At 41.2% G+C, this 18,261-nt stretch overlaps 1 protein-coding gene across 1 annotated transcript in view; it reads left to right on the top strand.

Annotated features, from left to right (window-relative positions):
* LOC112108022 (sodium channel protein type 5 subunit alpha) overlaps positions 1–10,666 on the top strand; it is a 263,352-nt gene extending 252,686 nt beyond the window's left edge. The window contains exons 22-26 of the mRNA XM_026652176.2: positions 2,724–2,777; positions 5,470–5,611; positions 6,019–6,119; positions 6,638–6,908; positions 8,464–10,666. Coding sequence (XP_026507961.1) covers positions 2,724–2,777; positions 5,470–5,611; positions 6,019–6,119; positions 6,638–6,908; positions 8,464–9,698 — 1,803 coding nt within the window. The 3' untranslated portion in view covers positions 9,699–10,666. The remainder of the gene's footprint in view (positions 1–2,723; positions 2,778–5,469; positions 5,612–6,018; positions 6,120–6,637; positions 6,909–8,463) is intronic.
* The last annotated feature ends 7,595 nt before the right edge of the window (positions 10,667–18,261 follow it).

The raw sequence follows: 18,261 nt of genomic DNA on the forward strand, positions 1-18,261 counted from the left end.
TATCCACAGATAATCTCATCACATGACAATTTCAGTTGAAAATGATGTTTCTTTGGATAGCTTCCAGACAGGATAATATCACAAACACTCCCATGAAGATTTTTGTCACGTCTTAATTCAGTATGTAAGTGGCTACTAATTCCAGATAAATAATTTCCTTTCCCAGTGTTATGTTTCTTTCATTCCTGATAGCTGTTCCTCTTTGCAGATGAAGTGTCTAAGGAAGTCTTCCAGAAGCCTAATAGGATTTTTAATTATCTCACTTGTAGACTATTTGGTAAAATATAAAATCACAGTCCTGCAGTCCCATAATATTTTATCTTCATCAGATCATTTCACCAGCCACTGTCACTAAGTACAACCATGTTGTATGCTAAATGTTACACTCTCACACTGGCTGGAATCTAGCCCATTTACTGTAAATACCAGGGATAAAATGCCTAAGGAAGATAAAAGCTTGGGAGAACAGGGCAAGTTAAGATCATATCCATTTGTAAGCATGCCTTTTCTGCTGTCATTGACAGAGTGTGACCTCTTATTTCCTCCAATCCCAGCCTCTCTGAACAGCAGATTGAACTGTAAGTGGAAAGTGACACTAAGAAGACTGGAAAGCCTTTCACAGGATTAGAAAAAGAGCAGCAAAAAAGAAACCATTAGCGCAGCTGAGAGGGATCAACATGACAGGGTTAAATAATCATTTGTTTCAGAGAAACCACGGATCACATCACCTGCCCTCTAAACTCTTCTCTGATTCTCTGAACAGTTATACAGATTTTCCAAAAGGTGCTGATTTTCAGCAGTTAATCTGTTTTATCCAGTGGGTGAGAACAGGTACAACATTATAAGTACAGTTTTATATATATACATTCATTAAAAATAAATAGTGTTGACGTCTCTATGAATTTTCTGTTGGCTAAGCAGGATTTAAAAGCAAGAATAGAATGCATTATCTTAAAGATTTAATTTAATAATAGAGTATATATAATGGAGTTTTTGAAAAAGCACTTTGGATATACTTGGCTGAACACAAAGGGCTGAATTCCCATTGGGAATCATGCACAAAGTTCCAATTAGCATTATCTGGAATTACGTGCTTAGATGCCACAATAAAAATTCAACCCAAGTGTCCTCAAGATATTAAAATATGTTGGAAATGGTTCTGCTCTCCTGCACGCTTGCTCTCAGTACACTGTTGTAAGTTGGGGTGACGCTGTGGAAGTAAATGTGGCTGATTCTTCCCTCACACCAATTTTAAAAGCAGTAAATCCATTGATTTACTCCCACTTTACACTGGTGTAAGTAAAATGAGAATCAGGTTCAGTGGAATTACGCTGGTGTAAAACCAACATAATTTAGGCCAGAATTAGGCCCAATGTTGTGTCAGTTTAGTATGGCAGTAGATTTTGATGTTCTAAAAATAGGATTGTGGGCCCCATTTTCATTCTGAGGGGCTACACCAAGACCCTTTTACACTGCAATGGCAGCTTGAAAGGGCCTTAAATTACATTCACACCCACTTTAATGCCTCTTTATAATGCCAGAGCAGTAAGGTAAATGAAAACCAGGCCTTGTAACTTCCCTGGTATGTCAACCAGTGTAGGGAGCAGAGCAAGGATGGAAGTCCCTATTAAAATACATATCCTTATTAATAGCACCGGGGACACACAAATCACAGTTTTGTTTTTTTAGAAATGTTCTTTTATTCGTTTAAGTGCAAAAAAAATCCCCCTGCAGAGCCATAATCAGCCCATGTTCCTTAAAACTTTCCCATCATCCTGTCTGCTGAGCTTGATCTGCACCTGCACATTCACAGCTTTCGGTGACTCTCCTCAAAGCTGCTCTTACTTATGCTGCAATGCGACTCTATTGATTTTCATAGTGTTACCCCTGATTTACTCCATGAGAGCAGCATGGGAGCTTCACTGTGAATGCACACAGGAGTCAGTGCTCACCAACATGAATAAGGGGTCCGTAGTTGGGCCCTAAGTTTTCAGAATCTTTCTAATGCTAAAGCAATGGGAGACGATGGTTGAAAAGGTCATGTTTGTAACCTCATAGCAGGCCTTAGTCCTCCTGCAATGGGACAGATCTCGCCCCCTCTGGGTCTGGGTTATAGGGGGTGTAATGAGGAGAAAGGGACATGGCCAGAGTGCCTCTGATCCAGCAGGTCCCAGCTATCAGAATAGATCCCTTGCTAGCCTCTGAATCAGGGAGCAGCAAAGATAGGATAAAGCTCCCTTCCCTCCCACCTCCTCAGGTCTGAACTGAACGTAGCTCAGCCAAGTGCAAGAAACAGGCCATGTTTAGTTTTTCCTGAAATCAACCAGGCATATTTTTATTCTGCAGTGACACGTTGATATTTCCCATTTACTTCAATTTCTTACCTGCAGAAAGAAGCCATTCTGAATTCTGGAGATTTAATTGCCATGTTTAAAAAAAAAAAATCTCCATTAAAAGCCATTATTTTACCACTAAAAATTTCAAGAAAGAAAAGAAAAAAAAATAGCATGAATAAGAGAACCCAGAAGGGGAAACGACCTCAGTGTGATCTCAAGTACCTATGTAAACAAAAATTAATAGGTATATTTTGCTTTAAAAAAAAGCAATTTATTAACAATGATGAATGTGCTTACCATCATATTTTCCAGAAAAACACAAAGCAGTAATGTAACCGTTTGAACATAGGCTTATGATTTTCCTAATTATGTGGTGTTTTTTCCTAGGCAACATTTAAAGGTTGGATGGACATTATGTATGCAGCAGTAGATTCACGAGGGGTAGGTCACTCAAATTAAATGTTTTCTTCTTGCATCCTTCTTTCCTGTTTAGTTGAATTTTGCACCATTCTGGCTGGTTAACAGCAAAACTACCTGTATGCAACTCACTTGACTTTTTTGGGGATGCACCAAGTTTAACTTAGGGCAGATTTTTGTCTAATGTGCTAGTGAAATGTAGAGTGACTGAAATGGGTCTAGGATGTGTGCCATCATTTGTGTAGTGGGGTTTATATTATGGATCAGTTTGGAAATGTAACTATTTAGTGTACAAGAATATTTTAAAAATATTAAAACCTGGGGCCCAACTCAGGACACAAATAACTTCCAGGTAACAGTTAACTGACCTCCTGTCCTGCAGCAGGAGGGAGATTTGGAGGGAGCAGATCCTCGGCTGGCATAAATTGACATAATGGAGCTATGTCGATTTACATTGCACCTCATACTGTCTCAGGATTCAGTTTTCCAATCTGTTTAAGCCAGACAGAAAGGTCAATATAAAGGTGAATACAAACCTGAGACTCACAAAGATGAATGGATCTTTAGATTTTCCATAGATCTTATTTTTTGTTGCAAGATGTGTTTTATTAAGTGGAAGTTGTGATTAGAATGATCAGAGGTGAAAGTAAGCCGGTACACCCCGGTACGGCTTCCCCAGGCAGCAATTTAAAGGGCCTGGGGCTCCCAGCAGCAGCTGGAGCCCCAGGCCCTTTAAATTGCCGCCAGAACCCCGCTGCTGGAGCCCTGGGGTAGCGGCGGGGCTCCGAGGGCTATTTAAAGGGCCGGGGCTCCCGCTGCCTCTACTGCCCTGGGCCCTTTAAATAGCCTCCAGAGCCCTGGGGTAGCAGCGGCAGCTGGGAGCTCCGACAGCGGTTTAAAGGGGCCAGGGCGGTAGTGGTGGCCAAGACCTGGGCCCTTTAAACTGCTGCCGGAGCCCCCGGCTGCTGCTGCTACCCCAGGGCGGACTGGGGCTGGCTTTGACCCCCCCCATCCCCGCCCCTTCCGGGGGCCAGAGCCGGCCCCAACCCAGCCCAGTACCGGTAAATCCCTATTTCTGCTTTCACCCCTGAGAATGATCCATATGCCGTGATCACCATAAAGAAATTAACATTTACCAACAGATAGAAAACAGCTTTCACAATGATTTTCTATTCTTAGTAAAAGAAAGAAGGTGTATTGTTTAAAATAGATGGACTCTAACTATACTGTAGTTTATACTAAAGTGACTGAACACTGCAATTACATTGCAATTAAAATGTAATTACACTGTGGTTAGGTTACCCGGGGTTATCTGAACCCAAAGCTATGGTAACTAATCTTTGTTTTCCAGGCGGTGTCAGGAAATAAATCAGTGGGGGACACAGCACCTCCATCTGATAAATGATTGGTACACACAAGAGTGCTTTCTTTTAAAAGTCCTTGTTTTTACTGAGTACAAAGCACGCATCAAAACTAGCAAAAGTCTAGAAGCACCCAAATATAGTTACCCAAAGTCTAGGTGGTGTCAAGGGATAGCTGCAGGATTCCGGTGGCCAGCCTTCTGCAGCTGGAGTTTTGTTGTCACACTCCCAAGCTCATAGAAAGCCAGTCAAAAGAACTTCTTCCAGACTTCTCCAAAGTACACTCTCTAACTTAAGCCTAAGGATCAATTGACTCTAACTAAACGCTTTATTCGTTTTCTCTTGACCAAGCACATAATAGGCTAACAATCTCCCTAGCAACAGCCTAGCAACATGGGCCGGCTCTCCCATTTTTGCCGCCCCCCCCCCCAAAGCCACTTGGACTGCTGCCCAAACTGCCGAAGCAAAAAAAAAAAAGCCGCCCGGACTGTGCCGCCCCAAGAATGGACAGAATGCCGCCCCTTAGCACGTGCCGCCCCAGGCACGTGCTTCCTCCGCTGGTGCCTGGAGCCGGCCCTGCTAGCAACAGTGAATAATAATTCATTATTTTACTTATCAGCAAAGCAACTTCAGCAAAAAACTTACAAATGCAGGCCCACCCAAACCAAGGTCAGCCATTCACATTCCCCCACTTCCCCCATCCCCATTTTCATGAATCTGTCCTTTCACTTTATCTACCTTAGTTAGTAACACTGCAACTGTGTAGCTGTTTTTGTTCTGCTGCCTAAGCCAAGGCCAGATTTTTCCTGACTCTGTGGTGCCCTCGCTTCCAGCTTATGGTGGCTAAGTGCACAAGATCACTGTTGTTATGTCAAATCAATTTCTCTCGTAACAGTTATTCTATTAATATCCGTGATTACCACCAGTTCATATAAGCAGGAGTATAGCCAGAAGATTGATTGATTTGTTTATTTGTTCCCCTTTTTTATTTCATATTGAATGCATTACAGTGGATATATTCTGAAGTTGCACTTTTTAATACATGCACCCAGTACAAAATCTTCTAACCAAAGATTAAGTACATGAATTACACTCTATATTTACACTGAAAATACAGTGTAATGACATGATCATAATGACAGTATTATAAAGTGTAACTGAAATGATCGTGGTATTTGAGATATCAATGATGACCTTTTAATGGCAAGCACTGAATGCTTAAACACTGAATGGGTACTTAACTTTTATAATATTTTCTGTGTTATTGAGTGAGTTTATGTTTAATCTTTTGATGTGTGTGGTGATGGCACAGTTTTTCTCCCTCTTCTTTTTACATTTGCCTTTGATATTTGCAGTGTGAGGATCAACCTGAATGGGAATATAATTTATACATGTACCTCTACTTTGTGATTTTCATCATCTTCGGGTCTTTCTTCACATTGAATCTCTTCATAGGCGTCATTATTGACAATTTTAACCAACAAAAGAAAAAGATAAGTACTGTATATGCTGTATAGCCCCTTGTGACTGCTATATGGAGGGGCAGTAGGAATGGATTTAGAAGCAGCAGCACAGCCAGTCTAGCATCTCGATTAACAGAATATCCTTAGAAACCATCTTGCGTTACTTTACAAATTCACAGTTGCAGCAGCCCCTTATCGCTACGCAGGGCCAGTGCTCTGAAAACACTGGAAGTTAGATTGTGCTCACACTAATCAGGAAGCAGTGTTAACAGCACCAGCCTAGGGGGACCTCAGGGATTAATTGTGCCTCAGGGACACATGCCTTCCCAAAGGAAGAAAATAGAAAAGGATGGAGACTCCCAATACCTCAAACTTAGTTTACATTGCAATAATACTTATCATTCAACCAAAGTAATAGCAGCTTTATCTCTCTATACTTAGGTGGGCAAGACATCTTTATGACAGAGGAACAGAAAAAGTATTATAATGCAATGAAAAAACTGGGCTCCAAGAAACCCCAAAAACCCATCCCAAGGCCAGTGGTGAGAATATCTAGGTTATTCCAATTGAAATATGTATATTCAGCGAATGTCTTTCATCGAGTGAATACAATCTCCTGGGAAAAAATGCCCCTTTTGTAATATAATTTGTTTGATTCAGCCATTGTTTGAAAGTGTAGTGAATTGTGTGTCTTATAATCACCACTGCACTACAATGATGATTTGGGGTCAAATTCATGAACGGTGTAACACCATTACCTATTGTGGCCTGTTTTAAATGAATTGGGGATCTCAGTCCCAATCTGTAATAAACAAGTTACCATTCATAAAAGCTACCACTACTATTGGCATGATTGTTGGTAGACTCAGCAAAGAGCCTTAGGATTGAATGGGCATGAAAATCCAACCAATCCATCACCCCCTTTACATTTACGATGGCCCGTGTGGAAACTGTGACATATTTTCTTCGGGATTCCAGTTGCAAGGGGAGGGAATGATATCATCATTTTATATGATTTGAGTCTCATAACTAACACTAATGATCCTTTTATTTGTTTCAGAACAAATACCAAGGTTTTATCTTTGACATAGTCACCAAACAAGCCTTTGATGTCTCCATCATGATTCTCATCTGCCTTAACATGGTCACCATGATGGTGGAAACAGATGACCAGAGTCTAGAAAAAGTGAACATCCTTCATAAAATCAACATGCTCTTCGTTGCCATCTTCACAGCAGAGTGCAGCATCAAAATGTTGGCTTTAAGACACTACTATTTCACCAATGGCTGGAACATATTTGATTTTGTTGTTGTGATTCTATCCATTGTGGGTAGGTAACATTCAATGGCAGAGAAGTCTTTTTGCCAAAACTGAACAAATAAAAGGTGGAAACAGAGATGTGTTTGGACTGTATTAAATGCTTTTTGCAATATGGTGCTGAGCACCTCCAGCTAGGCATTGGGTACCCTCAGTTCCACCAATGGGAGAGCCACTTACGGGATTGGTTCCTAAATATTTTAATTATATTTAAATCATATCGAAATAACACCGCATAACAATCAAATGTGGCATGACCAGGCAAAGGTAGAGAGTTTGGGTATGCTGAACATAACAGATACATCCAGTAGAACATACATGCCACACTGCTGAAAGTAATAAGTAACACCCTCACATGCCCTGGCATTGATTTCAACGGGCATTTAGTGGCTGATAGGAACACAGGAGGGTGTGTTAGAGAAATGGCAGTCAGAGGATTAGTAGTTGCAATGCGTCAGGGTGTAAGAGGAAAAGTCAAAAGCCACTTGGGCCATTATTATTATTTATTATTTGTATTTTGCAGTAGTGCCTAGCAGACCCAATCATGGACCAGAACCCTGTTATGCTAGGTGATGTACGGGCACAGAATAAAACAACAGTCCCTGCCCCAGAGAGTTTACAATCTGAGTATGAACTGCCAATTAAAAAGAAAGTAACAATTGGGAAAATGATACAATTTGAGACGAATGACTGATCAAATGAACAAAAGTAACTAAGGAACATTCTAGAGATTATTTCCATTAAAACCAGCATTTAACTCTCATATCTCCTAAAGATATTCATGTTACTTTATACTTTTTTGTCAAAGTAAATTTCGTCAGGGGGGGATGAACACTGGGGTATTATAGTCTTTCACCTCAGGAGCAATGGCTCAAATGGTAGTGACTGAAAGCTATAACTACTTGTGGCCTGTATTAATTGAACTGGTGATCTCAGTCCCAGTTTGTAATAAGCAGGTGTCCACATCATAAAAACTATCCCTTTCGTTGACATCTTTGTCTGTAGACTCAACAAAGAGCCTGAGGATTGATTGGGCATGAAATCTAACCAATCCATCAGCCCCTTAGCTGTGTTTCCTCTAGGACAGGGGTTCTCACCCTTTTTCTTTCTGAGGCTCCCCCAACATGCTATAAAAACCTCCACAGCCCACCTGTGCCACAACAACTGTTTTTCTGCATATCCAGTAGATTAAAAGCCAGGGCTGGCGTTAGGGGGTAGCAAGCAGGGCAATTGCCTGTGGCCCTGCAAAGTCGAATTACTCGGGCTTTGGCTTCAGCCCCAAGTAGCTTGGACTTTGGCTTTCTGCCCTGAGCCCCAGGAAGTCTAACACTGGCCCTGATCTCTGGTTTATTTTGGCGGACTCCCTGAAACCTGCTCACAGCCCCCCAGGGCGTACCCGGATCCCTGGTGGAGAACCGCTGCTCTAGGAGAAGGCAAAGACACAGTTAGTAGGACAGTTGGGGGAATGTTAATGGTTCTTGTTGGTAATCTGGAATTACCATTTTATGAGAACATCTAGAATTGTTGCCCATGTATTAACTGGTTATTTGTTTCTTTTTTTCTTAAAGGTACCGTGCTTTCCGACATCATTCAACAATATTTTTTCTCTCCTACACTCTTCAGAGTCATTCGCTTGGCTCGGATTGGCAGGGTCCTAAGACTTATACGAGGAGCCAAAGGAATCAGAACTCTCCTTTTTGCCTTAATGATGTCCCTTCCTGCTCTGTTCAACATTGGCCTCCTTCTTTTTCTGGTCATGTTTATTTACGCCATTTTTGGAATGGCTAATTTTGCCTATGTTAAAAAGGAGAATGGGATTGATGACATGTTCAACTTCCAAACCTTCGCTAACAGCATGCTCTGTCTTTTCCAAATTACAACCTCAGCTGGCTGGGACGGTCTTCTCAATCCTATTTTAAACACTGGACCGCCATATTGTGATCCGAACCTAAAAAATGCAAATGGTTCGAAGGGAGACTGTGGAAGCCCTGCTGTAGGGATTCTATTCTTTGTTACTTATATCATTATATCATTTCTCATTGTTGTAAACATGTACATAGCCATTATTTTAGAGAACTTCAGCGTAGCCACTGAGGAAAGTACAGAGCCTCTAAGCGAAGATGACTTCGATATGTTTTATGAAATCTGGGAGAGGTTTGATCCTGAAGCGACTCAATTTATTGAGTATTCTGTGCTTTCAGACTTTGCAGATGCTCTGGCAGAACCTTTACGCATAGCAAAACCAAACAAAATTAAACTCATAGCCATGGACCTTCCCATGGTCAGCGGAGATAGGATCCACTGCTTGGATATTTTATTTGCTTTTACCAAACGGGTACTAGGAGAAACTGGGGAAATGGATGCCCTTAAAATACAGATGGAGGAAAAGTTTATGGCTGCCAATCCATCTAAAATTTCTTATGAACCAATCACAACCACACTCAGACGGAAACAAGAGGAGGTTTCTGCCATTATTATCCAGAGGGCCTACAGGAGTCATTTGTTTCAACGCTCCTTGAAGCAGGCCTCTTTCTTATACCGTCATCAGGCTTGTGATGGCAACATGCTTGAAGATGAGGCACCTGAGAAAGACGGTCTCATTGCATTCATGATGAATGAAAATTATGGTAGGCCAATAGACAAATCAGAAACTGTGTCCTCAACATCTTTCCCTCCATCCTATGACAGTGTCACCAGAGCCACTAGTGACAACCTCCAGCTAAAGGTGACAGACTCTAGCAAAAGTGATGAACCTGTATATTATCTGCTATCTCCAGACAGAGATAAAGAATCAATTGTCTAAATGTTTGTTTAGAATGCTTTAAAATATTGTTTACAGAATGTAACGCTGTAACTACACAACAATTGACGCAGCCTTCTTATTAAATATTAGTTGCAAAATAAACAATGGAGTTTTTACCCTTAACGATGGGAGTCGATATGTTATAACCTTTGACCCTGCTCTTTTCACCATTGCTCAATGTTTATATATGCACAGGAAGAATCTGTGCAGGGTCATAGCTGTTATATCAGTGGTGTGATTATGAATCTGCTAGACTGTAAAACAGTAAACACAGTGTATATCTATCCACAGATAAAGCCAGGCTGTAAACATTCATTGAAGGTCTTACTCATATTAGTGTGTTTACTTATGGCAATGTATGACCTTGCATTCTAAAAAGAAAAAAAAATATATCACAGCTGCTGTAGCAAAATGTAACACTTACTGTATATGTTGTGAATGGTCTTTCATAAATTTATTATATTTGATATTTTTTTACTTAAATCAAATAATTGTCTCTTTTTCCATGGAGATAGATGATCCTTACGCCCGACATGTTAAACTCTGAACCAAGGTAACAATAATTGGTGGGACACCTGTCAGTCACAGAGGAAAGTTGTTGCAAAATAAAATATTTAATCAACAACATATAACTGTTTATTACAATATGACCTCCCCTTTGGGACATGTAACTGCTTGTCATCAGTAATACAAAAAAAAATGAGGAGGAAGAAAGTGATGTCAAATAATAAAAAGAGAAATGGCTTGTTCTACCCTACAGGAAATCAGACAGTAATGGATGCTGCTTGTAAAACAATTAATAAAAATACTAATTTTTTAGTATGTTTCAAGAATATGCTTTGCTTGTTGTAATCAAACTCTCTTAGAAATAGGTTATGACCCTGTAATCTGATGTAAAGTGCCCCAAAGCACTATGTATCCAGATAGATTTTCTGTTAAGTGAGTGGGATAGGATGTTTTCTCCAATGACATGGAGCAAAGCATGCTTAATATAATATAATATATGGAGATATACCTATATCTCATAGAGCTGGAAGGAACCTTGAAAGGTCATTGAGCCCAGCCCCCTGCCTTCACTAGCAGGACCAAGTACTGATTTTGCCCCAGATTCCTAAGTGGCCCCCTCAAGGATTGAACTCACAATCCTGGGTTTAGCAAGCCAATGCTCAAACCACTGAGCTATCCCTCCCCCTTACTGTAAGTGCTATGCATCAACATTACTCTCTAATGCTTTGGTGCAGGTTGTGCAGTGCGGGAGGGTTGTTACAGTGTTATCAATGGGGTGGGAGGGTCTGTACAAAAGTTCTGATATATAGAATCCCTTCTGGGTTTCTGTCTTTCACTTTACTGGAGGCTGTGTTTAGATTACTGGGGAACCTTCCTTTTTGCAGGCAGGCAGAGGAATAGTTGCATGTGAAATACCAATCAGTCGCAGGCCAAACATATAACAGCAATGGGGTCCCATTATAAGTGCTTTAGGAGTAGACATTTTTAGTGGTTTTATACTGTAAAAAAAAATGTAATTTATTATCAACCTTCCAGCCTTGGCAAAATGTGAGGAAGTGTCTGTGGAATATAAAGAGACAAGTCAATGGTTACAGAAAAGCCCTCTCTTTGTTATTTTCGAATATGATGGTACTTGGGTTTGGTGCGTCTTCATGGGAGGTCTTGCCTGAGAAGTCTGTAATGAGCGATTGCACCACAAGGAATAGTAGCCATGTTTTTCACCTTGCAGAAAAAGAATTATCAAGAATGTATTTAAAGTGTACTGTAGTTGACATTTAGTTACATTCTGGATTATAAAGGTGTCAAAATCCACGTGGGGTTGTTACTGAGAATCTTAGCTATCCAGCAACAAGACCATGTTACACTGAAATTTTCCTGTGACCACATCATCTGTTGACAAAATGAGTCAGAATATGTGAAGAAAACACATAAAATAATATGACTACATATAGGTTAATGAATTTTTCTTCATCCAATGAGAGGTGTCTCAGGCATTCAGTTTTGTGAGTGGTCGATTGGTTATTCGGGGGACTTGATGTCAGGTCTGTTCCTGATTCTTGCTGTGTGATTTTTAGGTAAATAATTTAACCTCTCTGTGCCTCAGTTTACCCATCTATAAAATGGGGATAATAATACTTATCTACCTCACAGGAGTGTTGTAAGACTTAATTAATGGCTGCAAAGCACTCTGAGGGTAAAAGGCACTCTGTAAGTATTATTATAATCATTCTCTCTTTTCCCCTAACCCCCTCTTTATGGTGTACACCATAGAGATTTTCCTTCTGGGATTTTGTTGCCTTTGAATCTTGTATGTAATTAGATTCCAACTTAAGGAAACTACTCCAAATGTGTTTTTCAGAGTGGAATTTCTCCCTCCCCCCAATAAATTTTGCTCATGACTTCTCAAGTTAGAGAACCTTTCCACAGATTCCTTGTGTAATTTATGCTGTAATATTATACTGATTGTACATATCACCCAGAAAGAATATGTGATATTTTATATTTATATGTGTGTATCATGCAAGTTTTTAGAATGGCTGACACTCAAACAACATGACTTACTGATTAAATTTTTTTCTCTTGAAAGAGAATTATTGATCATTAGAAACGAGCTGCTGCCTCTTAACTGAACGAAATAGTAAATACACATGCATGCCAAACAAAACCACATTTATTAATTGACAACTAGTAGGATTATTTTCTTTTCAAAATTGAAGAACAAAATGGGGGAGGAAAAATGCTAATTGAATGGGTATTGCTCATCTAATTTCTTAATATACAAAAAAAATCCTATTTTTAGACCAAAGACTGAATAGCTTACATGATGCGGTGATAGGTTGTTCACACTATTTTGTTATTATTTTTAATTATTTGTTACTTGCTTTAGCAGATATATTAAAATGTAACTTCTTAATATACTATAAATAACACCGAAGCCAAATAATAGAATGCTGTGATTAAAAAAATTAGCTGGCCACTGATTATATTACAAGAAAGCTCTTCCAGCAATCAGTGGACCCCTGAGATGAGCATCATTTTAATTACTGCAAGACCCTACCATATCAATACAATTGCAAACTATACTATGTTGTACCCCAAAGCTGTAAAAAAGTGAGTCTGAAAGAGGGTCTTCACTATAGATATTTACAGTAAACTTTCTAAAAATAAATTGTAAATTAGGTTCAAAATGGACTTTGTAAAAATTTCTATTGGATTTTTTCTATTGGTTTCTGGAACCTTTCTTGAGAACTGAACTGTAATTGCTGCATTTGTATTAGATGTCGGACTCCCTTAAAAACTTCAAGTACCTGACCTGCAAGTCTTTACTAAAGGAGATACCGATCACAATATATCAGTGGTACAACCTCCCAGTGTAGTGATATTGTAGTTAGTGACTTGATAGACAGTGCATACTGATTATAAGCATGAGGGGGTGCTGTCATTTTCTGCGGATTTGCTCAATAAAGAGTACAGCATGAATCATCAAACTACAAAAAGAGCACATTAAAACTTCAGCCAATATCACAGGACATACTAAGCTATTTGTATCTGGAAAAAGCCAAGTTTACTATGTTTCTTTATTAAATAAATAAGGATAACACATACTTTCTGTGCCAAATTATTTTTTTATTGTACCAGCAGTTACATGAGTTCTCCAAGTCTTGTTCGGTAGCCAAATTTGGTTGAGGAATGCAGGGCAACTTTTTTCATGTGTAATAAGAGGTGAAGAATCAATGAAATCCACTCAAGTAATTCTTTCATTGTAAGGCTGACTGCTGCACGTTAAAGGCTAGATCCAAATCTTGTTAAGGTCAAAGACTCCCATTAACTTCAGGAGGATTCGGATCAGGCCCGAAAAGCTTCTATCCAAAGTGAGTAATATATAGAACCAATCCTGCATTTCTAGCTCAACCAATCTTTGCCAGTAGACTTGGGAGGAATATGGAGTGTGCTAGGAATGTGGAATCAAGCCTAAGTGATGTAAAAAACGTTTGCACGTGAGATGTCCTCTTGATAATAATACAGATTTTCCCCTATTTAATCATATTGCTACATAGTGTTATGATTATTTTATCTGCTTTGATTGAATCAGGACTTCTTTACACACAGACTTGTACAAGTTTAGTTAAACTAGTGCAAACAGTGGTTTGCACACTTTTATTTTGGTTTAAGAGTAGTTTGTTCCTAATCACTCTAAAATGCACCAAAATGAGATTGGTTTAAACTGAAATTAGGGTTCACACAGACTTTTGTACTGGTTCAGCAAAACTGGTTTAAAATCACATCTGAGGTTTAAGTAGTGCAGCTGTACATGTAGACAAGCCCTCATTCTCCTTAAAAGATGGAAGTAGTTCGGAAGAGTAAATAATCTACTGACTTCTGAGCAGTCATGGGGAGAAAGCTGGGGGTACTGATACTCAGCTGGTATAAATCAGTGGAGCTTCACTGAGTCAGTAAAGCTATGGCAGTTTTACACAAGGATTAGGCTTGTTTTGCCTGTGTGTAAATGACTACATAAAGCACAAAGACAGTGGAAGATGAGACCCGATGACGCTAAAATCAGTGTGAGCTCAGAATCAGGTCCTGCATTTTCAGAGTTGCCCAAGGATTATTGTCATAATACTTGCAATGACTTTAGTTCCTGTTTACTTTAATGGGATTTGTATGGCTAAATTCCTGGGCAACTTTGAAGCGATCGCAGTTAACAGTTTGGGTTAAATTCCTAGTGCACCATGAGTGCAGGTCAGTTTAGGGAGTGCTGTTATAGTAAGCTATGGCAGCTTGCTTTGTTTTTAGCGAGAATTTTCATCCTGACCTCAGCCAAAGCAGTAGTGGCACAAATAAAAAAAGACACTTTGGTGGCTTTGTAATCAGAGGCAGGCCACTGCGAAGGTCTAGTCTCAAAGGACTCCTCTGCAGAGTGACAGTAAGAGTGTTGTGTTGCTGACAACAGTAATGAATTTTACTGCTATATGGGATGGGTGCTGAGAAGAGACCAGAAAGTGGGTTAAATAGAGAGAAAACAGGCAGGAAAACAACACAGAAAAACAACCTTGAAATTGTAAATGAGAAAGGCAGTCTCTTAGTGTTGATTTTTACATATTGTTGTGACATAGATTCCCTTTTTTTTCAAAGAACAAACATGGATATCCTGCTGAGTGTTTACATATGACAAAGAAATAGCACCCAGGTCAAAGGGAAAACATGTGAAAGCAAATAGTCCAAGTGGAATGGCTCTTGGCAGCAAGTGAAAAATGCTTCAAAGTCAAACGTCACTGATAACCCTGTGAGGACTGAAGGTGTTGGACTGCAATGAGGGTATGTTTTTGTCAGCACCTCCGCATAAGCTATTTTAGCAAGCTGACAACCCAGCCGTTTGAGTCGGTTCACATGCCATGTGCTTTTACCGGAGTGGAGTTCTTAAACCCAATTCCATGGTTAGTAGGCGTATCACAGTTATGGACTCTACTGATATGTCCCCCGAATGACAGTGCCTTTCACTAGAGAGCTGGGATTTTCCAGTCTTGGGAATTCCAGTGCTCTTTTGCTCTGAAAAGTGACTATGTACAATGTTACGCAACATAAGCATTTGAAAATCAGATCAGGTTTCAAACCGTTTCTAGGCCTTCAGGGTGCACTTGGGTCACGTTTCAAGCTTTTCTTCTAAACCATGAGAGCTCAAAGGATTTTTATTAAATGAAAACTGAGGTTCTCACACTGTCACATGACTCCACAAGCTGGGGCTTTAAGAAAAACATTGAATCTTGCAATGCTTGTGACAAAATTGTGAGAGGTGGCAACACTGGAAAGTGCCATGCCACACTGAAAAGGGACCAAGTTCAATGTCATTTTCTTACTCAAGAGATCCACTCCTTGCGTGAACTCCTGGCCCCATTGACGTCCATGGAAGTTTTGCCACTTACATCAGTGAAGCCAGGATTTCACCCCTCACATCTGTCTCCATGGTCCTAGCTACTCACCTTAGTGACAAAAATAGAGTTTTACAGCTCTTAACCCTGCAGCATGAAAACAGCTAAAGGAAAATTAGGTCGTTTCAATTCAATGAGATGTTACTAGCATGATGTGCTGTACAAGTGTTGCTAAAGTGTAAAGGAGACAGAGACCCCTCAGGTGTTGCTCAGAGGTGGTCCAGCCCATCCAGGATTGGGTCATAACCATGTATAGGGTTTGAGCTCCTCTCTTCATCTATCAGCAGTGCCCTGTCTTGATTCATGGGAGGTTGCTATGTAGTGTAATACCAGCTCTGCCATCTCGCTTTCTACCAGGTTTGCTAATTTTTCATAACTGCTTTTTTTATAAGCGGTCAAATCCTTCTTGGACATCAGCAATGGCTTTTTTATTTAGCTCAGTTTACACCTGTGCGTCCCCACTGACAGTATATTTTGGGAACAATTGGGCTGCATTCGCCGTAAAAGGGGAGCATAATCTGGCCTGCAGAACCTTTATTATTCATGATGTCTGAGGAGGAAAGAACCCAGGTTGATGCTGCAGGACTGGTTATTAAGAAATCTTTCCATTTGTAACCTCAGCACATTTGATATGTGATTGACAGACAAACAAATTTGGAACCCCACAGTTCCATTTTTACAGTCGCTCTTCAGAACCTAACCGAACCACACTTTAAATGCCAGTCCACGCAGACATCTTCATTTCCGCTACAATCTAAGGTAGAGTTGCAAAACAATTTTGAGCGTGTGACACAGGTTGTGACCAGGTGACCTGGCCATTGAAAGGCCATGAGGCCTGCGGCTAGCCAGCCCTATGTAATCAGCCCTACCGGTGCCATAATTAGCACTCCCGTCTTATTGGGCCTAGACTAATTTGGATCAGGTGACAGCCTGAACCACCAGGGCCTCATAAAAGGGCAGAGAAAAATCAGGCTGGGGAAAAACCACAGGGAGCAGGCTGGGTTCCAGGGGAAGGTGCTGAAGAAGGGTCTGGAAGGGCTCTGGAGACTCTAGCTCAGAGCAGGGAAGTTGGAAAAGTGGCCCAGAGGGGTTGAGACTGTGAGAGGCCTCTAGGGAAGGGAGCAGCCTGGGAACAGCTCCATCCCAGAGGGGAGAGACTGAAAGGCAGCCCAGAAAGTAGACTAAAGAGGAGTCCAAGCACTGTGCACGCATTGTTTGTTTGGGCTTCAGTCCCCTTCTAGGGAAGCAAAGCCCTCAGAGTGACCCACCTGGAGGACTAACTCATGTGAATCCCAGGGACAGACAGAAAACATGGGTATGGAGACACTGAGGGAGTGCCATGCTTGGCCAGCAGGAGGTGCTACAGGATAGGCATGCTCTATGACACAGGGCCAATGCCCTGTGCCCAATCTGTATGAGTCTCATACAGGCACAGCTAGAAAGCCCTAGTTCTCTAGCTCAAGCTGTCGCAGCTTTTAGCTTTGGAGGTACCGGTTGGGCTGGCCCAGAGGGTGTCAGACAGTCACAAAAAATTCAGTCATTGTGTTAAAGGCTGAAGTTCTGGATGCTCAGGGAGGATTCGGACTCAGACAGAGTCTCTTCCCCTCCCTCCATTCTTTCCTTAAGTTTTTAAAAGGAAATGTGTTGCCTTCCTTCCCCCTTCTCTCCCCCTCAAAAAACCCACTAAGAGATCCTAAGGAGCTGTCTCATGGTTTTCCTCACCATTGCTCATGGTGTCCTGCCAGAAATGTTATTCCTTGAGAAGGGATCTAGATCTTAGGGGAGGAGCCAGAGTTCCCCTTTGAAAGCGGCAGTGAGGGGTCTGAATCTTGGCTTCTTCCTACAGCAGGTTATTCTGAAGCTCCTGTCTCAGCCAATGCCTGGGGTAGGGCTGACAATAGGCAGCTGTCACTGCTGCTGTCTGTGTTGGCCCTGGTTCAGATGGAACAGGGCAGTTTCTCTTGCACAAGGGGCTCTCAGCCCTCCCACTCCCTCAAGCTGCTGGGTTGTGGAGGATGAGGGCGGGGTGCTGGCACTGGGGGTGTGGCCTGAGGGTTAATACTTCCTCACATGTTGCGGGATGAGTCAGCCGAAGTGCTCCATACAACAGGCTGTGAGGTGAAGCTCTCAAATAGAATACACTTTCCCAAGTATGTGGACAACAGGGAATGTAACAAGCAGAAAGGATTTTCCCCATAGACTCACAGGAGGCTTGGAAAACCTGTCGAACTAGCAGGGCTGAGACAGAGCTACGCTCTCAGCCCTACAGTTGCTCCTTCCAGCTGGAGCACTTTGGAAGAGTTGGCTCGGACATTCCAGACCTAAAATACTTGACAGATACCCTCAGCATTTCTGAGCGTCAAGCTACTGGCCCTTGTTGTGTTTGCTGGGAATTATTATTATTATTGTTTGCTGTCTCTTTGGAGGTGCCCCAAAGTCTGTCTCAGACCCCATAGCACAAGTAAGAAGATATGATCCAGGCCTGTTACAGAGCAAGCTAGGCCTTAAAGGGGAGTACAGGCCCAGCTCCCACCTATGCTTGGTTTTCTTCCCTGCAGGCTACAGCAAAGCCAGCTAGGAAGGGGAAAACTGGTTATAAATAACTTCCTGCCCTTGTTAGGGAAGTG

This window comes from Terrapene carolina, unplaced genomic scaffold (assembly GCF_002925995.2).
Source record: "Terrapene carolina triunguis isolate 2854851 unplaced genomic scaffold, T_m_triunguis-2.0 Scaffold111, whole genome shotgun sequence".
Lineage (NCBI taxonomy): Eukaryota > Metazoa > Chordata > Testudines > Emydidae > Terrapene > Terrapene triunguis.